Consider the following 25,185-nt stretch of genomic DNA (forward strand, 5'->3'; position numbering starts at 1 on the left):
TTGAATTAAACAAATCTATATTCACATTTCTTGTTTATCTTTTGCATTAACAAGACATCCCATATTTAAATGTCACTTCTGAAAGTAGTTAACACTAACACATATACATCTCTTTTATTATATGAAATAAGACTTCCATCAGTAGTGGCCTGATTGATGAGGAAGAATGCTGTAACAGGGCACTGGTTTAAATAGAGTTTCATAACAATGAACATGTAGAATACATATGTATTCTTCTGCATACAGGCCAGCCATGATATTAAGATGTCTAATCTAATTGTAGCACGACATGTAACTTCCAATATAGAATCTAAGTGCTACTAAAAGTCTCTTAGTCATTACTAACTGGGTGAAATTATGTATCATAAGGCAACAATTTTGGACCTAGAGATCTCAAATGGGCTAACTTTTAGAATGTGTCCAAAATCCAGGGTCCATGATACCTGAGGGAGTGAAATTTGGGAAGGTTGTAGCTGCTTTAGTACTACTAGCTGCTGCTGTGGTCTTATGATCTTCATGTTCAATAATTTGTGACAGTTTTCCAGACAGTCTTGCAATCCCTTGATCCCTCTCTTATTAGGCAGCAGCTACTTCCTGCTGGAGAGGAAAGGGAGTGAGGAAGGAACAGGAAGAAACCTCTGCAGGTCTTCCCTGCCAGCCTCCTACGACTCATGCCACCTCTCTTTCCCTGACCAGCACTGACCTCTCATGTGCCTTCTCAACCAGTGCAGCACCTCTTGTGTACACCCCCACCACAACTTGCTGAACAGCATTGGCAAATAACATTTCTTGATCTGGTACTGCAGATACATTAAGTTTGGCAAGAGTTTTTCATTGTAAGGTCATCCTAAGGTTACTTGTTAGACGGGAAATTTTCCTTAACTGGAAAAAAACACCAAGTCACAATTTGATAGCCAGCTAAATTCATCTTAGAACGGACCATCCTTAAAATAACCAAGTTTCAATATATTAGATTATGTATCTATACTTTGTGAATTTCTCTTTAACTGCTGATGATATCTAGAAGTGAGAATATTTTTCATGATTGTAAAGAATTAACACCATTAACACTATCAAGCCTTTCTCTCATTCCTTCTCATTCCCTTTTCTGATTGTTGTTGGCATATTTACTTGGAGAATTGTTTTTTTTTTTTGGCTGCTTATCTCTCTGTGTTCCTTTCTTTTAAAGAGCCTGAAAAAAGAAAGCGAAGCCCAACAGATGGAGCAATCACTCCGGTTGGCAAAGATCCTATTTTAGCCAGGAGGGTGGAACCGAAACCCAAGGTGCAACTACAAGTACCTCAGCTCATGCCAAGGGCACCAGGCCTCTCAGGGAAAGGGCCAAGGGAGTTTGACACAAGGAGTTTAAAGGAGGAAAATTTTGTAGCTTCTATTGGTGTGTATTTAAATATACGTGGAATGCAGGAAAGTGATTGTGCATTGGCATTAGAATCTACTTGCATCTTTCCCATTAAAACATTATTCTCTTCATTGCTCTAGTTATGCGCTTCACTCTCACTCAGTTTGCAAAGGCGAGTCATATATTTTCTTCTCCCATTTTGAACAAGAATCAACTCAACATTTTGGATGAGTTAATTTCTTTTTTAAAAAATTCAGAGACTATTAATATGATACTGACATCACAGACTTTAATTACATCAAGTTGAGTTACTATAAGCAAATTGGCTGTCTGTCCTTTATGGGATGTTTCTTGGAAGTTCATATACAAAAGATTGGCTGATTTATAAATAACTGCGGATAATTTTTTTTTACAATCGGATCTATCCATTTTTATTTATAAGTAAATCCCACGGAGTTCTTGAGACTTGGTGCGATGTATATATGGTATAAATAGATTACAGTTATGTGCATTTGGACTCATGTGTATTCCTATCTCATTGTCTTCCTTTTTTCAGCAAAATTACATTTAATGCTTTATCCTCTTAGGTATTCCTAAGAAACAAATGATTGTGCCAAAATACATATAGTAACAAATAGAACTCTGTGAAATATAATTGCATTAGGTTTGGAACTTTTGCACTATCCAGACAGAAAAACACCTAGCCAGTTTTCTGAATGATTGTCTCTTCATTCGTTTGCTAGCTGAATTGTTAGGTTAATGTTTAATTTTTTGCCATTTAGGATTTTTTTAAAAATCAGGTTTTGAAGGGTTGTAGCAGAAATAGGGGACACGGTGGCTCAGTGGGTAAGACACTGAGCTTGATAATCAGAAAGGTCGGCAGTTCGGTGGTTCGAATCCCTAGCACCGTGTAACGGAGTGAGCTCCTGTTACTTGTCCCAGCTTCTGCCAACCTAGCAGTTTGAAAGCATATAAAAATGCAAGTAGAAAAATAGGAACCACCTTTGGTGGGAAGGTAACAACGTTCTGTGTACCTTCAGCATCTAGTCATGCCGGCCACATGACTACGGAGACGTCTTCGGACAGAGCTGTCTCTTCAGCTTTGAAACGGAGATGAGCACTGCCCCCTAGAGTCGGGACTGACTAGCACATATGTGCAAAGGGAATCTTTACCTTAACCTTTAGCAGAAATAATCATCTATGTATAGTGGAAACAGAGATTTTTCAATCTCAGGTCACTACAGAAAGATTATTATTTTTTGCAAATTAATTTATGTAATTTTTTGCTAGCTATTCATCTGCTCTAATTTAAGGTTAATAACTACTAAATCCTATACCAATATTCACATAAAACAATCAGTGACAGTAAGTAAGGAAATATGAACAGCTCTTCTATGTTTGTCTAATACTAGACAAATCAGTGAAGATGGGAGTTCATTTTCAATGTAATATGAATAAATAACTTAATAAAAGTTGCTGTTATAGTAATTATTACATTAGAGTAAAAACTATTGCCATATTTAGACTGATGTTAGTAGTTCTTCTACCAAATATACTAGTGGGGAAATGGATTTGGTTTTCTAGAAGTTGCAGGTTGTTCTATCATTGTTTCATCACAGAAATCCCACTCTCTTTAACCTTCAATAACTTCTAAATCAGCTTCTTCTATTTGTTTTCCCATGTTCTCTTTTTTATTGCAGAATAGTAAGAAATAATTCAACCCACTAGTTCAATTTTTTTTGGGGGGGGGGGTAAGAGATAGGTTTTCAGCTTCCTTTATAGGTTTCCTAGTTTCTACTTCTTCCCATAAATTATGCTTTCAAGTTAAACGTTGAACTTTGTTTTCTAGCAAGTTGATATTATGCCACTAAGCCAGTACCTAGAAGTTCCTGACATTTTTTTCAATGCAGAAATGCAAACCTAAAATGGTTTCTACATTTGCTAGGTGGATTGCATTTTTACCTAATTCCGAGATGCTTGTACTCTAAACAAATATTGCTCTTTTTATATTGATCTCTCTCAGAATACGTTTTTTAACACTGCTGAGAGAGTACTGTGAATTGTTTAAATTTGAGGGGTGGGGTGCAGTACTTGAACAGACTAAATATGTATGAAAAAAATATGTTGGCTAGGAAGTATTATTTTGGAGACAGACGTAATCTGAATATTGTGCATAAAAAGCTTGCCAAAATCTTTTTATAATATGTAATTTCTGTGAAGTCAGATGACATCAGGTGGGTGAGTCTCAGAGTTATTTTATTTTTCTCAGCCACCAAATTGCATGTGATTCTTTTTTAAAAATATTTCTTTATTAAGATAATGGAGGGCTCTGCTCCTGATCTAGCGGAAGAAGGATTATTTCTTCACATGCCAGTTTTCATTAATCTCTGTTTTGGCAGTACAGGGTTGGGTGGCTTACTTTTGTCTTTTTTTTCTTCTTCCCCATTTCCACCTCTGATCAGCATCTGATACTTCTTCTGTCTTTCTCTCCTGCTTGCATTGCATCTTGAGTAGAATTGTGGAACAAGCACCAGGAAGTGACAAAACAAAAAGCTTTGGAAAAACTGAGTAAGGAAAATGATAAAAGGACAGAAACATAATACTCCCCATAGCCTCCCCATAACTGCCAACTCTTTAAGCTTTTGATTGATCACCCATGCCATAGGACGGATCAAGGAGGTCATTTCACAAAGAAACATAGTGTTGAGTTACCTCAAAGAGCCCTTTCCTGTATGAGGAGAGAGAAAAATACTTTAGTTCTTCTGGCTGAGTTTCAAATCCTTCCTTACCACTGAATTTATTTTTTAGATGGTTCTGACAGGTTTCTGTTATGAAGGCATATTATAGTTGCTGCAACATTTTCATTGAAATAATGTTCTGTGTGGAGAGATTGTTGTCCTATTTCTTCAGCAAATGGGTTTATAAGGTCCAATCCATAATCTATCATAGATTATCCATTGATTACTTGAGGTTAAAATAATGTGGGGAATTACTTGACCAACTGTGATTAACTTTTAATGGAAGACAAGACTTATATATTGTTTTTAAAAACTCTAGTACTTTATTGCCATGTTTAGGAAATAACCAACCCCAACTGCAATCTTCTGATTTCTAGATATGAGCTAGATATATTCATAAGTATGCACAAATATAAAATACATAAATGTTCATATACACACCATTGATTTTAAGTAATTACTAATTAGGAACAAAAGTATGACATGGAGGTGTATAGAAAATGGGAGGGAAATTAAAGAGGAAATATGTTGTTAGGAAAAGATTAAATACTGTTTTCTTTTTCTATGGAGTGCCCTTTCATGCCAACATTGTGTAAAAAAGAATACTGGTGTTTTGCTGCATGCAACTGTTATATAAGGTAGTTTGCCCAATTAAGCTTAATTAAATTAAATTGAATGAAGATTGGTTAAATCTTGAAAATAATTTCACTGTTTAATTAGTTACAGAAAATTTAGTATTTTGGGTTGAAAATTGCATTCAGTTTTTGTTGTGTACCCAAAGCTACACTTAAAAAGTAGATTCATTTAGCATCAATAGGAGGAGATACCTGATATGTAATAAGTTAATGATTCAACAAAATAAATGCAGAATAAAGCATGAAAGTACTCTCATATACAAACTAACATTTTAAATTGACTCAAAGTGGTTTGCAGTTTGTTTGCTGCTGAATTTCAATGGCAAACAGGCTCTGAAACTGAAGTGGTTCTTATTCTTTTGGACCTGTAGCTAAAATGTAGCACTGGGGCCACAGCTTGACATCTGTACAATTAACCAACAGTGTCTGCAAACAGTGTTTCAACTTGTCACCTGCTGTTTATAGCTAGATGAAACCATCTGGAGCTTTAGAGTGCATTTCTGTTCTACCTTCCCATTCAACTCCAACTCTAAGAAAGCAAACAATATCTTTGAACAGTCTCTAACTTCATAATAACTGGTACAAAAATAACAAGCTGACATTAAATACAGAGAAGACAGAAGTACTGTTAGTACCTAGGAAACTTAGGGAGTGGTGTTGATTACATTTCTTAAAAAAAAGTGATCGTCACTGTTACTTGATTCACAGATGGTAGCTGTGGCAAGCAGGATATACACCATTAGTGATTGACACATTGATCTGTGTCAGATTTGGCCTTAGTTATCCATGCTTTGATTGTATACCATCTTGATTATAATAATGCACTGTAAATGGAGGTTAGGAGTGATCTTTGAGGTAAAATATGGTAACTAGGTTGTTAAACAGTGCAGTGGGTGGGGATTGTAAGGCTTATGCTGAAAGTTCCTCCCCTGGTTGCCAACTGCTCACTGGGCACAATTTGTAATTAACCTCTGTAGTCATAAACGGCTTAAATAATTGATGTTTGACGGACTGGCTCTCTCTTTTCAAACTTGTGTGGGTAGTAAGAATTGCTAGAGTGGTGCTCTTAAACATCATCCTTTCCAGTTCTGTTGAGTCACCAGCATTTTAGTATAGCTTATAACAAAAACAGCAGACCTTGCTTATCAACAGCCCCAGCTTTAATACACTTTAAAGCTGAACACCAAGGACATAATTTACACCAGGGGTCTGAACCCCTGATCCGTGGACTGGCAACAGTCCATGGCATGCTAGAAACTGGTCCATGCTAACAAGTGGAGCCCCATCTGCAGGATGTAGGCAGCATGCTAAATGATGCTCCCTCCGGTCCACAGAAAACCTGTCTCTACAGAACCAGCCCAAAAGTTTGGGGCCACCGACTTACACAAAGGCACATATGTAACAAGTGAATCAAACCAACTTTCTACACGTACACTTTGCTTACATACTCCCTGAAAAGAATTGACAGTATGTATGAAATATAGGAATACAATACATACACATATACCAGTACATCTTTTTTCATTACCTAGTTGAAAATTATGAGAACACAGCATAAATCCACTACATGAACTTTGGGTTCAAAACAGCCATGTTTTGTTCTAAATTAGAAAGAAAGAAAAATATATGCATATTTTGATTTATGCTTAGAACACACAAATGGCTATTTCAGTAACCAAACTTGAGGATAAAAATATAGATTTCCTGATTCCCCTTATTTTTCCAATATTATTTCTCTCTAATAATATTTTTCAATATTATTTCTAAATTTGTAGTACAATGGATGGAAAGCTAATGTATTATAAAGCCCAATGCCAGCATCACTTTTATTTACAAAAATATCTTTTTAGTACCACTGTAGGCCCTACAGCAACACTTAAAAAACGATTCATTGATCTACCATAATACCAGGCTTTACTTCAAAGTGTGCTTTTTGGCTCAAGAAAGAAAAATACCTGATGTATAATAGGGAGCATCCAGAGGAAAAAAAATACCTGATAGGGACACTGTCATCAATTTGCCTTTTGAAAAAAAGGTTATTTTAGGAAGGTGAGTATTCACTGGCTGTTAGCAAGATAGGTATTCACAGATTGATCAGTGCTCATAAGTTCCATGTTAGGAACTCCAGATAAATAATAAAATATCACTACTAAATACTACAAATGCAGAGACTGTAAATTCATGTTTGAAGAGTAGCATTTAATCACTATATCCATTTGACTTTAAGGAAGCTGGATCATATATTAAAAATAAAAATAAGAAATATGAATTTGAGCTTTTTTCCCCTTAGTCTACTAAACAGGCCAAAAATTCGGCTTTATAGAAATGGCTCTAAAAAAATTAAATTATCAATTACCATTGGTGTGCAGAGAAATTAACTACATAATTTAAATATTGTATACTGCTTTCATATAATACTATAATACAGTATTCTCTGGATGGATATTCAGGGGTAAATTACAGAGCTTAGTAAGAGTTCCACTAAGTTAGATTTATTTAAGACTGCTCATTTGATTTTTGTAATATATAAGTCTCCTTCTGTTCTCTAAAGTTAATCTTTATTGCCTTCTGTGAATAAATATTTCAAAATATCGTCATCTTAATCAAATAGAATTCAATTTAATTTAATTAAAACTTGTTTCTCTTCCCAATTGGTGTTTACCTTTGGTTAACCAAATGCTTAAAGATATTTTGGTTTTGTAGTTATATGTGTGCATAATGCACAAATGGACATCTAATTGATTAAAACATAAGTGATAGTACATATTTTAGATAATTTATAAATTCTCTGCTCATAGTTTTTCCTTTCCAGCAGTATTATGGACAGCAAGTACCCCATTGGTCAAATGATTTCATTATGAATTAGAAATCTACATGTTCTACCATTAGTAATTTATCGGCTATTCTGTAAATTACTCAGTTCATGTTTACCCTTTTTTTTATATACAAAATTATTTTTGAGTGATTAAATGATTTAAAAAGTTTCCGTAAAAGCATGTCAGTTAAGAATATAATTATTTGAAAGTAGATCCTGTGCTTTTTGCTCTGCCATTTTCCTTAATTTCCTGTGAAGCAACCAGAGACATCTCTTTGCAACCATACTTGGAAATACATTTTGAAGCAGAGAAACCAAGATTTATAAACTTCTGTCAATTATTTTTGAGTGCTTTAAAATATATTCAATTCAAAGCATTTTGATGAAATCTCCTCGGAATATGTACAAATACATAGCATTTTTGGATTAACTAAATATCTTTGGTGTAGTTTACTATTTTTAAATAATAGATCATCCTAGAAATCTATACTAAGTGCCCTTCTATTCAAGAACACATTAGCTATTATTTGTGTTTCACATTCTTGTCCCCCCCCTCCTGTCTACTAGTAAGTATCTGGTATAACTCCACTCGTACTTTTAATTCCCAACTCACACTATTTAGTGGTATGCAAGGTATTTCTTGATTGTGCACCTAGTGTCGCCAGATGACATTTCATGTATTTGTCCTGTAATTAAAAGACAAAAAAACCCTCCAAATGCTGGTCATGTGTCTCCGTTATGGAACAGTTGGCAGATATGGCTATGGCAGAAGCATTGTGCTCAGTCTCCCTTTCTGAAATCTTAATGGTGAATCTGTGTAGTCTGTAATATATTTTTCTCCTGCCTCCTTACTCCCATGGCACAGTGTTTTCCAAACCCTTCCCAATTCTGTCTCATCCATTTTCTAACATTTCATCAGAAAAATAGTTTGTTTTTTTTAAAAAAAAAAGGTGAACTGCATGCATCTTTTTGGCTTCTATATTATTTTTAAAGAGAATGGGATAATCAGTGCATGTCATGTCAATTGCTGATACGTACACTCTTACTGTTTTTACTTTTGTTATTACAAACTCTGGAGAGCCATTTATTTAATCCTTTCAGTGCTCTGTAATTTTTCCTTTGAAGTTCATGTTTTACCTTTCTTTATGGCACACAAATTATTGATTATTGCTTTTTGGTTGGTTGGTTAGTTTTTCCATTTGCTAGTGAGTCAAGTGGAATGAAAATCAATGTAGTGGTGTAAATGGTGTAAAAATTGTCCAACAGTAAGATATTTATTTCTGAAAAGTAACAGGCACAGAACTAGTCTTCCATACAAGAGGTAAAGGTATGGCTTTCCAGAGTAATGTGATGACTGTCTGGCATGCTTTGTATTAATTTGAATATGTTTGATGCCTGCTTTGTTCTCTTCCTTTCCTAGTAATAATTGTTTAAGACAATTTCTCTATTTCTCAGGTGCAGTGACATTTGAACAAAATAGTTGGCTGTGAAAAACTGAGCTACATTATTAATCCATGGTATTGAAAAAATAGGGAAGAAGATTCTATGGGTTCTCTTTGGACGACCCATTCACAGCTCCAGTTTTCTGCCCTATAATTCTTTTATTTTTCCTTCTCGTATTAATAGGATTGTTTATTTTGCTTTGATTAGGGTCAGAAGGTACAAAACACTTCTTTGACTTGGGAGAGACAGATGAGAAGAAATCCCAGATTAGTGCTGACAGTGGTCTAAGCTTAACATCCAGCTCTCAGGTAAGTGTACAGTAGCTGTTCATTTGGAATGAGCACATTGTGAAAAACTTTTTGTCACCTTGTAAAAAGAATCCGGCCTTTTCGTGTGGGTGTGATAGCCTCATGAAAATTAATATTTCTTGGTAATATTTCTTTTCAACCATTCTAATTTTGTAGATATTCGGGCAGGTGAAAAATTGTCCTAACACTCCCCAACTCCCAAAGACCACCTTGACTAAACCTACAAACAGAAACAGGAATGTCTAATGTGTATTATTTTGCTTCCTGTCAATTCATGATTTCAGAAGAGTGATCTGGATTCGGTGGCAAGTGGGGGCCCTGCTGTTATGATCCGAAGCACCAGCCAAGATTCTGAAGTTAGCACAGTGGTAGGGCATGCCAAAATGAAATGTCTGAGTTTGATTTTAGCAGTTGTTTTTTTCCAGACTTCCTTGTGTATGTGTATTTTTTTCTAAACCTGTAAGTTATAGGTGCTGTGTATATGCTTTTGGTTACATTTTCTCCTTAATTTTCTATATTTTTATTTGAGATTGTCCTCTAGTTGAGGACATATCCTTTTCAAAAGGCATGCCTTGTTCATTCCCATAATTTTACACTAAGTTGTCATATATTGCTTTTATGTTTTTCTTAAATGCATTGGGAAACATAGTATACATTTTTTCATGGCCTGTTTTACAACAATTCTGACCTTATAGCTTTTTTGAAATAAATTTATTGAAGATTATATTATAAAGTCAATACAAAGCATACATAATTCATATTATAAAATATAAACTAAAACAATAAAAAGCAGAAACAAAAAGAGTAAAAGAAGCCTTCTTTAGTCTTAGCAAGTATAGTCAATGTTAACAACTTATCATTATCCCTTAAAAAAACCCAACCATCTCTTCATCCCATGTCTCACCCCTTCTTTTTAAACCAATCTTTAAAACATCATTTCTGTCTTAATCGGCAAAAGTCCATTAAAAGTTATCAGAAATAACACCACTGTTTCAAACCATATATACTAGAGCAATTCATTCCTTTTATATTTATATCTGTTTTCAACATATTCTCCTTATTTTTTTTCTTTTCAAAACACTAGCACTGATGATGTTATTTAGTTTGAGTAATGAAATGTCTACCAAACAACAACAACCACCAAACTCAGAGAGTACAATGGGCTCATTTCAACCCTGAGCTGCAAATATTATCCTTTACTGGTCTTTAAAACATTATTCGGTGTGATCAGAAAAAAAATCTATTGAACATTATCAAAAATAGCAATCTATTTTAATTTTCCCACAGGAAGAATTCTTTTAAGATTCATAGCTCTTAATCTATTTAAAACTTTTTAAAAACCAACATTAATAATCCTTTTACTATATTATTCCAGGGTTTTTTCTGTACAAATCTTTAAATTTGTAGCTAGACCTTAAAAAGATTGAAGAAAACCTATCCCGTGAATTCATTAAAACTTGCCATTCTGATGTTCCTTAATCTTTAAGCAGCAGTAAAAAAAATCCATTTAATTAAAAAGTGCACCTAGGCTACATTAACGGCTATAAAGTTGATGGAATTCTGCAACTCCTAACTGATCAGAAATCGACTGCAAAAATTTCCTGCCAGCTACTCACACAAACAAAACCACAATCTGTTCACGTGACATCATGCAGAGAGATTCTGACCATTTGGAATTGTAATATTGTCCCTCTATTTAGGGACAACAGTTTGCCATAGCTTTAACAATTCTGACCATATAACTTTGTTTGCAGAGGATGTGTATCTGTAATTTAGATATTATTAAACTAGAGATTTATTAAATTAAATTAACCTCTAAATTATCTATAAATTAGCTTCTGGGGTAAGTAGAATTACTCCAATAGTGAGATGGGCACCAAATAAATTTAATAAATAAATTTAATAGTAAATGTAAAGGAAATTAATAACAAGCTTACAGAACAACTCTACCAATTAGGCTAGATATAAGTTTATCTGGATAATGTTTTGATAGGCTTTCAAGGTTCTACTTATTTGCCCAACATTCTGTTTCAGTATCTTACCAGTACTAAAGATCTTTCCAGAAATCCAGATAGTTTTGTTTCCTGAATCTGTCATCATTGTAGAGCTGGACAGAATCTAATGTATTGTTAAAAATTAAGTGAATAAGTTAATGATAAAATGAAGGCCAAGATTCTGGGCATTTTTTAGCTTTTGAATAAGTAACTCTAAGACTGAAACCAAAAGCCCTTTGTCCATATACATATTGGATCCATATTCCCAGTATGGATCCTATTGTAACATATCCAAGGATACCCGCTTCCTATTTTATTTTTAGTTCATATGGTAGAATGTTGAGATTTTGTTAATTTTGAATGATGCTGTAAATGCATTGTTTTCTTTGCAGTATAATGAGCAATAAATAGATAAGACTGTTTGTTTGTTTCCTTCTTCAGGTGAGCAACAGCTCTGGAGAAACGCTTGGCGCAGATAGTGACCTGAGCAGCAATGCTGGCGATGGTCTTGGTGGAGAGATTAGTGGAAATTTAACAGGATCACGAGGCACCGTCTCAGATAGTGAAATTGAAACAAATTCTGCTACCAGTGCTATATTTGTAAGAATATACTTCATTTCTTAGGTGTTCTGGTGTTGGGGATCATTAGGGCTCTTATCTGGTGGAAGGAAGTTTTGTTAAAGTAGCTCATCCATAATGATGAGCTGCCAATCCAAATGTGGTTGCCAATTTATCTGCCCCATATATACAGTATATTTCTAATTTACTCTACATCCATACCCTTCAAAGTTCACTGCAAACACAAATCAACAAATGATAAGTGCACAAGTGCACCTTCTATATAGTATGAGCATGTTTAAACAACATGTATTTTAACGGACAGAATTTGAGAAGTGGCTATGCTTGTTCTTATGTCCTTTGCACTTTGAATTATTTATCTCCTCAGTAAGCTTACTATTTCATTTTAAGAACCATCTTGTTAATTAACTACCTAATAAGAATTTTCTGTCCTATTTTTGCTTTTTAAAAGGGTAAATCTCATAGTATGAAAAAAGAAATTAAAGATAATAAATGCAGCAGCCCTGCAAGAGTTCCAGAAGATGCAAGTCAACGAGTTTATCTCTTTGAGGGTCTACTTGGTAAGAATAAAATTTTAGTTTCATGCATTCTCTAGTCTTTAGAACTTTTCAAAATAAAACTGAGTAGTGATGTGAAGCTACCATGAATTCTCTGTAATGTTTGAATTCTCTGACAGCATTACATACAAATTGTAACCTCATTGTATTCCTTAAAGCATTATCATTTACTTGAAAATATTGGATTGTTCATTTATTCTATGCTTTATGCAGGGTGGCTTTAACATTGTAATTAGCTTACAGTACATGTTTATCTGATCTGAGCAAATAGGTTATTATATTTATCTGAAAGGAAGAAGACTACAAATTTAAAACAATCACCCGTTTTAAAGAGGAGAGGAGACAAAAAAGAAAAAAAATACTGTATGAGGTTTAGAGAAGTTTAAATTCACTAAGCAAAGTACCCTTCCCCTCCTGAAGTAGATCAATCTTCAAGCTATCCCTAATGATCAGCAGTAATGTTTGTGGCTCTTGCATTTCTTGCTATTCATTTGCTTTTAAAAGCTTGTTAGTCACTCCTCACACTTAACTAGGAAGTCAAAAAGATTACTTTTTAACAACCTAATCTTGACTTGGATGATAGTTTACGGTCTAAAAAGGCATACATTTTCATGAGCTGATTTTTTGCCATCATAGACTAATACAGTTCTTCTATGTTTACTATCCATAAAATTTCATGAAGAAGCCTTCATCCTATAGTGTATTAACAACAACAACAATAATGATGATATATATTTATGATTTAAGTAATTTTGATTGAGGATACTTAAAAACTGTTAAATTCTGAGATGTATATTTAAAAGTACTATCTTGAGATATTATTACAAAGTCTAGCATTGATCATTATATGGTCGTATTAACTTCTCGCTCACTTTAACAGTATTTTGAAATATTTATTGTGAAAAAACAGATTGATCTGTCTCATTAATCCTTATCAAATGCTTAGATTTGTCATTTATCTTTATTCTCTCTTGCTGCCATGTTGCTGCTTGATTGGAATTGTAAAGGGAGGGATAAAGGATCTGTCTGGGACCAGTTAGAGGATGCTGCCATGGAAACCTTCTCTATGAGTAATCATTTCTTCTTTCTGCTTTTCTGTGTGCATTAAAAAGATCTTGAATGTATGACTTTTCCTTGTTTCTGATTTCTATGACAGTTTCATTTAGGAATATTTGTAGAACAAGAAAGGAAACAATGTGTGCTTTAGGAATAACTTTTGAAGTAAAATCAGAAGTAGCCTATTTAGTGGCATAGAATAAGAAAATATCTAGTTTAATCACACTTTATTATTTGTGGGTGAAATTGTTTATATTCTTCTGTCTTATAAAAATATGAAATCTCTGGTTAACAAAAACAATGCTGTTTAGGTAAAGAGCGTTCAACTTTGTGGGATCAGATGCAGTTCTGGGAAGATGCTTTTCTGGATGCTGTGATGTTAGAAAGAGAAGGGATGGGAATGGATCAGGGGCCTCAAGAAATGATTGACAGGTAAAGTACAGATCTCTCCACAATTTCTCTCTGCAATGTGTAAGTTATAACTGAACCTGTTGAGGAATTCAGGGTGCAGTTTTATTCTATATAATTTGTTTACAGGTATAACTATAAGTGTAAATAATTACTACTTATCTACAGAAATTCTGAATCATCCAAGTCATGGTTGTTCCAAAGATGCTTTTTCAAGAGGCAACTGGATTTTCTAGTTTTTCTTTGAAGATATTTTGCTTCTCATCCAAGAAGCTTCTTCAGCCTCTTGTAAAAGCACCTTTGGGACAATTACTACTTATGTGTAAAATTTTCTTCTTCATAAGCTCTTTTCTGCCTTTGCTCATCTTAAATGCAGAGGCTATTAAGGGAAACATTTTATGTAGATTTTAACTATGAGCAGTGTAGAGGATCTTGTAATCAGTGGATTGAATGTTCACTGTTGGCTTTAGTTAATGTATGGTTTTTTTTCCCTGTAGATATTTTTCTTTGGGAGAACATGACCGAAAACGTTTAGAAGATGATGAAGACCGTTTATTGGCTACTTTGCTTCACAATATGATTGCATACATGATTATGATGAAGGTGCCTTTTTGTTTTTGTATTTTAGATTGGGTCTTGGGATGGGTGATGCTATAATATGTCTTTGCATGATACAGACTGCACTCTTTAAGGTGTTAAAGATCAACTTTTCTCATTCTAGTTGCTAAAGCTTAGGCTTCACTTTCTTTTGAGCTACCTGGAATGTGAGGGGAGGAGAATCTCTGGGAGAAATTATTTATCCCAGTGGGTTGGTTTGCTGATGTAATTTATGTTGGAAATTTATATGGTTGTTTTATCATTCTATAGGTTTTATATTTATATGCTGTTCAAAATCCTTCAGGATTATGATAGATTATAAAAACATTAATTAATTAACAGCAAAACAAAAATGTGCTTATTTGTAGGATCTACTGTATCTGTCTTTGCTCCCAGAACTACTTTGGAAGTGCCTGGTGGGAGTACATTTCGTTTCTTTCAGTTATTTAAAATTATGCTGCTTCAAAGGATGATAAGGCAGGCAGATGAGAGGACAGTGTATATGTCAGACATGTGATCACATATTCAGGAACAATCCAATATTAGTGGCTAGTATAACAAATTGTCAAGCACGTTTGTTTCATTAAAAGTCTTGAAAATTATTAAAATGTTCAACTTGAACTAGTGCCGTCTTGGGTGTATTTACATAGTTTTCTTAATAGCAATATGGAAATGGTTTGTCATTGCGTTCTTTCAGGATTTTTCCAAATTTATTTATTTATAATATGTATACCCTGCTACAATGGTCAACAATATCCAAATTCATCAGAAGATGCATTAAAAGCCCAACTATATAATTCTTGGTGTTAAACCTCCAAAGTCCTCCAAAAAAGCTCAGCTTTGAACTTTTTCCAGAAATATTGGAAATTACATTGAGGAGCCAACTTCCAAAGCAGTGTTTCTTGACATCAGCATCTTTAAGATGTGTGAAATTCAACTCTCAGAATTTCTGGGATATTGGGAGTTGAAATCCACACATCTCAATGGTATTGGAGGTTGAGAAATACTACTCTAAAGGAAGGTCATTTCAGTAGTCTAATAATACTTCATGTTTCAGCCCTCTTGAGATCCCCAAAATGGGAGACAACCAGCTGTTTCTCCCAGCATGATTGAAGTGATTTAGTCAATTCTAATGGAGGGATGCAGTCCTGCAGGTAACCCAATGCCAGGCCATAAAAATATAGTTAAGATCAGCAGTTTAAATTACATCCAGACCTTAATAGGAAGCAAGTACAAGACTTGTAGGTGTAATGTAGGCCCATTGACAAGAATGCATGATTATCTGGACCACTGCATTTTGTATAGATAGGAGCTTTCAGGTGGTCATTAAGGTCAGCCCCATGTAGAGTGTGTTGTAGTAGTCTAATTGGATTAGACCGTTTGGCTACTGGTTAGACAACTTCCTTGTCTAACCAACAGCCATAACATTCCCTAGAAGTTTCTCATCCCTGCAAGTGCTCACGTGATCTGATCTTGCTCAACTTCTTTATCCAGGCAAGGTCAGCCAAGTATAGCCACACCACCTGATACTTGTACATACTTGAGATCTTCTCTCTTCTTTATTTAATCAGAGTATTATCTAATTCATGCATTAATTGAAATACAATAAGACATCACATTTTTTAACTTATACTGATGTGTAGATCTCCATAAATGATGGGACAGTATCACTAACGAAGAATTGCATTTTGCTATTTAGGTGCAGAAGAATGATATTAGGAAGAAAGTACGGCGTTTGATGGGGAAATCTCACATTGGCTTGGTTCATAGTCAAGAAATAAATGATACACTTGACAAGATTTCCAGCATGGTAAGTAAAACATATATTTGTTTCTTTGCTGTGAGGGGAAGAAATAAAACATTACACTTCAGGTTATACTGCCAATATCACTGTTATCACTTGTCAAATATTTGAAAGTATTTAGACAAGTTTGCATACTTTCTAATATGCATAACATGCAATATATACAAGATAATAATTCTGCATCGAGACTAGTCCATAGTCATAAAATATGTTGTTCTTCTTTTGTACAGCTCAGAAGTAATTTATTAGAATATTGTTATTCCACAAAAATAGCAATAGTTATTCCAGAGAAATATTCCAGAGTCTTGTTATTCCAGAGAAATAGCAGATATTCCAGAAGAAAGTGGGACTCAAATCTGGGCACTAGTGCATGTAAATGGCATTGACTGACATAATGGTATTTTGTACAAAAAAAGAATATCATTTTCAGGAAACATATTGTTTTTCCTGAACTTCAGTTGCAGTGAGTCTCAGGACTCTCATAAGAAGTTACTGAAGTTCTTTCATATTTTCTGAAACTGATGAGACTTGCAAGACTTTTGAAAGGCAGTAGATAGGCTTTCTCTGCTCTGTGGTCAAATTCTGTTGACTTGAGGATTTCTGAAAAACCAATTGTTTGAACTGAATCTTAGACATTTTATAAAGATTACAAAAGACAGTTTGCTTTTAAAAAGTGGTGTCCATAGTTCAAATAGTGAGTCATGCTTTGCTGTTGAGCTATATCTATATTTTTATTGAAAGACTGATAGGATTCTTTCATTGAAAGTTCATTTATTCATCAGTACAGTAGATTGCTTTGCTGATATATTAGATTATCTTGTAATTTTTCTATTAAAACAGCTAAAATAGTTGCTATAGTTCTGATCTTTTAATGATTCCAATGTACAAATGCTTGAGAATTTTTGTTAACAGCCATTTTTATGTTTTAAGATATATGAATAAAATAAGTAAGACATTGTTTTAAACCTATGGTGCTAATCTAGTCCAATTTAAGTATTTTAATCTCCCATGAGTTATATTAGGTGAGAGTGGCTTTGTATATTAAGAAATTCTGACTTTCAATTATGTAATGTGGGGATTGAAAAGAATGCATCTCTTTTCTTTTTCTTTTCTTTAGACTGGCAGGGAGCTCCCCACCCGACCAAGTGGCAGTAGACATATTAAGAAACAAACATTTGTTGTACATGCTGGCACAGACACAACAGGGGACATATTCTTCATGGAGGTAGATACCAGATTAAATGTTACTTGAATTACTGGGTTGAACTCTATGAAGTTTTACACATACAACTATTCATGTTTCTAGGTATGTGATGACTGCATTGTGTTGAGAAGCAACATTGGCACTGTATATGAACGTTGGTGGTACGAAAAATTGATTAATATGACGTACTGCCCCAAAACAAAAGTGCTTTGTCTTTGGAGGAGGAATGGGCAGGAAACACAACTGAATAAGTTCTACACTAAAAAGGTATGTTTTCCACAATTTTTTTCTCTCCTCCCCCCCCCCCCCAAAAAAAAAAAAAAAGGGAAGATACAAATAATACTACATTATTATTTTACTGGACATTTTTGTGAAGCACAAGAAATGAAGATCTAATTAAAGTGATGTATTGCTAATCTTGCCTATGCACAAGAATCTTTTCAACTAATGGTAGTAAACAGGAATCTTCTTAAGAAAAGGCTAGCAGCTGCTAGACGTTAGATAAGGCTCAATGGAATTCAAGGGAGATTGGTTTTACCGAATCTTTCGGAGTATAAGACGCACTGGAGTATAAAATGCACCAAGGTTTTGAAGAGGCAAATTTTTAAAAAGTAGGTAGGTAGATAGAGGGATAGAGAGGGAGAGAAAGAAAGAGAAATACAGTAGGTGGGAAGGTAGGTAGAGAGAGTAGATTGGTAGGTAGGTAGGTAGATAAAGGGATAGAGAGAGAGAAATAGAGAGAGAAATACAGTAGGTAGGTAGGGAGAGAGTGTGTAGGTAGGTAGGGAGAGGGATAGAGAGAGAAATAGAAAGAGATTGAGAGGGGGGGAATACAGTAGATAGGTAGGGAGAGAGAAAGTAGGTAGGTAGGTAGAGGAATAGAGAGAGAGAGAGAGAAATACAGTAGATAGGTAGGGAGAGAGAGAAATACAGTAGATAGGTAGGGAAAGAGAGTGTGTGTAGGTAGGTAGAGGGATAGAGAGAGAGAAATACAGTAGATAGGTAGGGAGAGAGAGTAGGTAGGGAGGTAGAGGGATAGAGAGAGAGAAATACAGTAGATAGGTAGGGAGAGCGTGTGTGTAGGTAGGTAGGTAGATAGGTAGAGGGATAGAGAGAAATAGAAAGAGAGAGAAATATAGTAGGTAGGGAGAAAGAGTAGGTAGGTAGGTAAGTAGAGAGAGAGAGAGAGAAATACAGTAAGTTGATAGGGAAAGAGAGAGTAGGTAGGTAGATAGATAGATGCTTCCAGGTGTATTTATCCATGTACTGGAGAAGGAAATCGTTGACAAACCTTAAGACTTTGTTTTTGCTGGCACAGCACTTGATCAATGTAATTCTCTTCAGTTAAAGAGCTTTCCAAAAGGGGAAAAAAAGTTTTTGCACTCTGCAAACCTCCGAAAAATGGCCCATTTTTCGCGAAAATGGGCCCTCTCTTTTTCAAATAAAAGGCATGAATAGCCTGGGGAGGATTGCAGAGTGCTCCTGGGGGAGGGTGGGGGGTCAAAAAAGAGCAAAAAATGGCCCATTTTTCACAAAAAAGGGCCTGTTTTTTGTAAAAAACATTGCATGCATAGCCTTATGGAGGTTTATAGAGTGTTGCTGGGGGTTGGGGGGGACAAAAATGGCCCATTTTTTGCTGATTTCTGCCCTCCCCACCCCCAGGAGCTCTCTGAAAGCCTTCATAAGGCTATGCACAGCCATTTTGGTGAAGGGGACGGGGCTTCGGGAGGCAAAAAATGCTGTATTCGATGTATAAGACGCACCCAGATTTCCACCCTCTTTTTTGAGGAAAAAGGTGCATCTTATACTTCAGAAAATACGGTAGTTCACTTGTGGCTATTTAGGAATTCTAGGCTGATTCCTCTTTTAACTCCACACCCAGGATTCTATACTCATTCTCCTGCAATTTTAGAATTTTGGTCCCTAACAAGATTATTTAAGTGCCACTATGTTTTTTGCACTTATTAGCCTCCTTGGCAAATTTGATTATTTCCACTTAGAAGATAAGTGTGGGTAGCTGTAATTTTGTGCTTTGTTTAGAAGTGTGTCCACCAACTAAGAACATCCCCCTCCCCTGATAAGCTGGAGTTAGAAAGGCGGTCCTTTACCGGTTTGCCTGTTAGTAAATGAATAATGGTCATGTCATTATTTGCCAAATTGTTTGTAATGGAATGTCCTCTTATGTTTGCTCATAAAGGAAAATGTTACTTACATCCTACTTAATCCTCATTTTAGATCATACTCATTCAAAATAGTAGGCTTGAATTTTAACAATCCTAAAAGAAAAGTTATTTTATAAAATGGTAATCAAAATGTCACTTTTACTCCTTTTTTTCCCTTTTCCCCTTCCCTTTCCTCCTGCCTCTTCCCTTCCCTTCCCCAAGAAGCCTTTCTTTTCCCTTAGAAGCACTGAAGTATTGGGGGGATTGTTTCACTTTATCTTCACAGTAATCCTGGATCCTCTGGTGTTTCCAATATACAAATAAAGCATGTTTAAACATCAGCCATGTATATGTAATGCCTGGGTGGCTATCAGAGCAAATCTTTATCTTATAGAAAATCTTTAGGTTGGAAGAGAAAATGCCTTAAATGTATCACTTTCCTTTCTAAAGACAGCATAAACTAAAATCTGATAGAGTGGATACAATCTTGTTTTCTTGAATTACTCGAACAGTTCTATGCATAAAAGACAGTATATCTGCACTATAATTGGAGCTAAAGAAAGTTGTCACAGTCAAACATCTCCAAAATGATAGCAATGATCATTCCATAATGTTTGGGTAACCATTATTATGTTTACTTTTGTTTTATGATTTCTTTTTCTACAGTGCTGGTTTTGTTCTAAATAGCAATAATGTTATTGACCTTATTAGATTAAAATTGATGCATTGTGGACACATAATAAGCATTCATAAGCTCCTGAGCAATTTGGTCCAAAAACTATCACTTAATATTTTGACTAGATTTTGGGAAGATGCAATGCATAAATTTATAATATGGTGGTTTTAATTCGAAAAGTTACTTCAGAAGAACATTGCACTGCCTGAGTCTGATTAAAGCAACTGCATCTTTTCCCAAGATTGTACCAAAGTGATAAGGAGTTCCCGTGAAAAATCACATTGTCATATATCTTTTCTGTCCTTTGCAATTATCCTATTTTGTTAGTTCCATGCTTTATTTACCATTTTGTTTCCTTTTATTTCAACAGTGCCGGGAGTTATATTATTGTGTAAAAGATAGTATGGAAAGAGCAGCTGCAAGACAACAGAGCATAAAGCCAGGTAAGATTTTAGGTTTTTAAAAAATGTCAAGCATTATCAGAACATTTATGTAGCTCTTTTTGTTAAAGATCTGAAAGTATTAAACTTCCTATTTTATCCAGTTTAGCAAAATGGAATTATTTCATTTTTGGATGCTATGTATGTATGTATGAATATATGTATGTATGTGTATGTATTTATGCATGTATGTATGTATGTGTATATCTTTATATACACACATACACATATGCAATACATTACTGCATGATTACAGTTACAGAAAGAAACCTATAGCAACTAATTCTAATTAGTGAATAGGATACAGAGAAGTATCTATCTTAGATACTTTATTAAGGCACATTTATAACCTTCACCGCATTGCTCAGTCACGTGATCACCATTAGTACATGTTCTGTATCTGATCTATAGTTTTTTCCCCTCCCTCTCTTGCAAGCAGATAAACTGAAAGAAAAAGGATTGCAAGAAAGGAAGATGTCTTTTGCACATCAAAAGCAATGCAATTCTAATGGCAGCCCAGGGCTAAGAGCCATAGGTGTGCCATATAAGCAGCTTACAGTATGCTTTTGAAATTTCTTTCTATCCACTCACTAAGGGAAATGGAGAGGAAAAAAAGCAGTCAATCCACCCTCCTAAGTTAAAGTGCAACATTCTGTTAATGTAGCTTTACAATAAAGTGGAATTAGCTCACCTGGTTGTGTTTTCTGTCTCTCAGTGTCATTCCCACATGCCATTACAGCACGGGTGTAAAACTCAATCGTGTCATGTGAAATCACGTGACGCATCGTGGCATTATTTTGCCTTTGTGGAGCTGGGGTGGATGTGGTCTGCGCATGATCCATCCAGCCTGCAGGCTGCCAGTTTTGACACCCCTGCATTACATCGAAGACCATCTGTAATTTACTCTACAAGCCTTGATGATCCTTCATTCTTTTATGACTCAATGAAAGAGAAGGATCAGGAGAAAGGCATTCTCTAAAATATTGAAATAAGTTCTAAACTTATGTTTGTATCATTTATGCAAAGGTTAGAGAGTAAAACTTCATTTATCTCTTTTCTATGTCTCTGTTATAGTGCTGTGTGTATCTATTTTTCAAATCAGTAAAATGTACAAAGTCAATCCTTGATAATGTCAGGAAAGGTTCGCTGCTAAAAGTCGCTAATGCCTATTCATATTTTTAAGGCATTGCTTTTCTTTCAAAGGCATTGTTGGGTCAATATATGTATAATTTGGAAATGTAAAAGTGTGAATCTGTTTCACGTGTGTTTATTGTATCTGTTGTTTAGATGCAAATGTGATTCTTTGAATATTGCTCTGTATATAATAATTGTAAGCCAGCATGGTATAATAGATAATATGTTGGACTGGCATTGGGACAATGAAAGGCCAGTCTCAGTCACAGAAGCTCGGAGGTGACCAATCTTTCTTTTCTCAGCCCAACTTACTTCAGAGTTGTTGGGAGGAAAAATTGGAAGAGGGAATTCCATGGATATAGTCTGGAACTCATTTAGAAAATATGAAATATCAATACAATATTGACAAAAAATATACATATATCAGTATTGTATTGTAGTCTCCTGGCTAATGTAACATTGCCATACACTAAATAAATAAATAACATGGTAAAGAGCAAATGGTAGAGAGAGCCAGGGGAAGCCACTAGTTATTTTCCTTAACTTGTCCTGCATTAAAACTATAACAGGCTCCTCACTGACTCTGTTAATTGAAGCAGAATGTGGCTTGTTAAATGAGGCACGGCAAACTATGCTGGCATATTTCTCTTCCATTTCAAGGATTGAAAAAATGCACTACAATGTCCTGAAGAACAGCCCTAAGTTATCTCATTGTGATTCTGCCTTGAGAGAACTTCTGCATCTTTGAAGTAGAAACTTAAATTGTTCCCGTGGTTCTGTTTTGGAAGAAGGATTTTATGCTAAAAAATTAGTCCTTTTCTTTTTGTGTTAATGATTTGATGTTTGGATATATTTTCTTATTTTTTTCCTCCCTTTATTTTCTGTTTGTGTTATAGGGCCTGAACTTGGTGGGGAATTTCCCGTACAGGATATGAAAACTGGCGAAGGAGGCCTTCTCCAAGTCACACTGGAAGGAATTAATTTGAAATTCATGCATAGTCAGGTAGGAAATTGCCTGTAATAGGTCTTAAAGTAGCATGACTGTTCTTGAAGAACACCAGTAAATGTGTTTCCTCTTCCCTATACCAGAAAAGGGAAAGAAAAATGTCACAGCTTTCAATGTTTGTTTCCTTTTAAATTGACAGATTCTTCTTGTTAAGTAAAAGAGGTATTTTTTAAAATCTGCTTTAAAATTATGAGAAGCAGATTAATTTTTAAATGAATGTATATAGGAGTTATTGACTGTTTATAAATGTCAGTAAAATAATAAGAATGGTATTTTTTAGAAACACATGCTTCAGTTTATTTTTAATTAATTTATAGTGAGTTTGTTCATTCATATTTTCTTCATGGTTCAAGTGAAGAAAGTTTTTTAATTGAAAAATAGCCATTGAGATGATAGTGTGCATTTGGTTATGTTAGATTTCTGCAAAGCGCCTCAAGCAACATTTAACAACCCTGGGTATGCTCTGACAGATTGCCTAAATGTGGCACTGAAATATAGTAGCCAAACATTGCAAAGCAGTTTTATTACCACTTATATCTGGTTTATTTATACTGATTCTTATTACATGGAAAAAGGAATTAGAATTGGCAATTGCAAGTTATTTTTTTAAAATAGTTGTCCTGCATCATATGTTTTTCTTGTGGTTAAAAGTACTCTGGGCAACATACCAGGCAAAGAGATTTTCTCAAAGTAATACAGATATCTTATTTTGCTCCCTTTATTTATAGAGCTTTATCTCTGGGTATAGAGGAAACACAAATGGAATTATGTGCCACTTTTTTTTCTTTAGATGTATGTTCTTTTTGCTTCTCCTATTCAATGGTTTTATTTTGCTTCATGTTCATGTTTATTTTGCAAATAATGTACATTCAGTTTTAGGGTTTTGTGTGCTTGTATATCTATGTGTAAGACTGTATAAGAATGAGACAAGAGGAGAAAAGTTAAATTTGTCATTCAGTCTTTTGTGCAATTGTCTTTATATTATTTATTTTGGTAAGTTTAATTGTTTTGGTGTCTCTGAGAACCATGGACTGTGCTTCAGAACCTCTGAAAATACATGCATTGAAAATATACATGCATTTGAAGGTTCCTTTGAAATTTATACTGCAGTTACATGCAGTACTCAGGAGAGAAGTTGCTTTTCAGCTAAAATTATATGTAACTATTAAAGAGTGCAACGGTACTTTTTATTTTTCTCTAATTCAGTGGTCCAGTCCGCACATGAGTATATATTCACGCCTGATTCCAAGTCCCTGATGAATGAACAACATATTATTGTGTCAAACTTGTTACAATAAAAAAGAAAAATTCATAAACGGAATTAACAATAATATGGCATTGACATTTACAGGGAAGAAAAGCAAAGGAAGTGCAGAGAAAAAAAATTAAAATGGGTCTGGCAATTTATGTCATGTACAAAGCAAGTCTCCCCCAAACCCCATAAGTAAACTGTGCAGCTGTCCTCTTCCTTGCTCCTTTCTAAAATCAATAATAATGACTCCCGCAAGGCAAATATTGACAGATCACACACATTGTTGAATATTAGATGCAGGTTTGTCCTTACAATGTTATGCATTAATTCTTCATACCCAAATGATCATTAAAACTGGAAGAAGTGTTTTTTTTTTAGGGAAATCCATTTTTAAAGCAGAGTTTGGACAATGTATGTTTTGTTGTTATGTTGAAGATAAATGTGAAGAGTCACCCTCCATAGTAGCCATTTTGAGACTATGCCACTGATTCAATATGTCTCCCAAATCTAAAACTATTGCATTCTGGATTCCTTCTTTTGAATGTATTGTAGAATTACAACTATAATGCACAGAGATGAAATAATTTAAAGTCATTATATAAAGCCAATTTCTTCAAATTTTTAACACTCTATTACAGTGCTTCTTGATCTTGCCAGCTTTAAGATGACTGAACTTCAATTCTCAGAATTGCCCAGCTAGTCATGTTGGCTAGGGAATTCTGGGAATTAAAATCCAGACATCTTAACTTTACCAAAATTGAGAAACAATGCTCTAGTTCTGTTATTTTGGCAGCTGCTAAAGTCTAGAGCAGGGCTGTCAAACTCCTGGCCCACAGGCTGGATGTGTCATGCGCTGGCTGTGCCCACACCCAGCTTAGCAAAGGGGAAGAAAGTCCCGATATGTCATGTGATGCCGCCGTGATGACATGAGTTTGACACTCCTGGCCTAGAGGGAGACTATGGCGGAGAGTTGATTCCCACCTGCATTGTGATGATAATGCCTGTTGTATCCTTAAT

At 34.8% G+C, this 25,185-nt stretch overlaps 1 protein-coding gene across 15 annotated transcripts in view; it reads left to right on the forward strand.

The window, feature by feature from the left end:
* MADD (MAP kinase activating death domain) overlaps positions 1-25,185 on the forward strand; it is a 91,777-nt gene that overhangs the window by 50,200 nt on the left and 16,392 nt on the right. For 8 of the 15 annotated variants that reach the window (XM_032227148.1, XM_032227134.1, XM_032227170.1 and 5 more), the window contains 12 exons: positions 1,190-1,396; positions 9,199-9,299; positions 9,584-9,667; positions 11,735-11,893; positions 12,324-12,432; positions 13,797-13,917; positions 14,391-14,496; positions 16,190-16,300; positions 17,412-17,519; positions 17,601-17,765; positions 20,707-20,779; positions 22,807-22,913. In XM_032227148.1, the coding sequence (XP_032083039.1) occupies positions 1,190-1,396; positions 9,199-9,299; positions 9,584-9,667; positions 11,735-11,893; positions 12,324-12,432; positions 13,797-13,917; positions 14,391-14,496; positions 16,190-16,300; positions 17,412-17,519; positions 17,601-17,765; positions 20,707-20,779; positions 22,807-22,913 (1,451 nt within the window). The remainder of the gene's footprint in view (positions 1-1,189; positions 1,397-9,198; positions 9,300-9,583; positions 9,668-11,734; positions 11,894-12,323; positions 12,433-13,796; positions 13,918-14,390; positions 14,497-16,189; positions 16,301-17,411; positions 17,520-17,600; positions 17,766-20,706; positions 20,780-22,806; positions 22,914-25,185) is intronic. The other 7 variants (XM_032227178.1, XM_032227210.1, XM_032227196.1 and 4 more) reach the window with 3 other exon arrangements.

The sequence above is a fragment of the Thamnophis elegans genome, chromosome 1 (genome assembly GCF_009769535.1).
Source record: "Thamnophis elegans isolate rThaEle1 chromosome 1, rThaEle1.pri, whole genome shotgun sequence".
NCBI classification, from domain to species: Eukaryota; Metazoa; Chordata; class Lepidosauria; order Squamata; family Colubridae; genus Thamnophis; species Thamnophis elegans.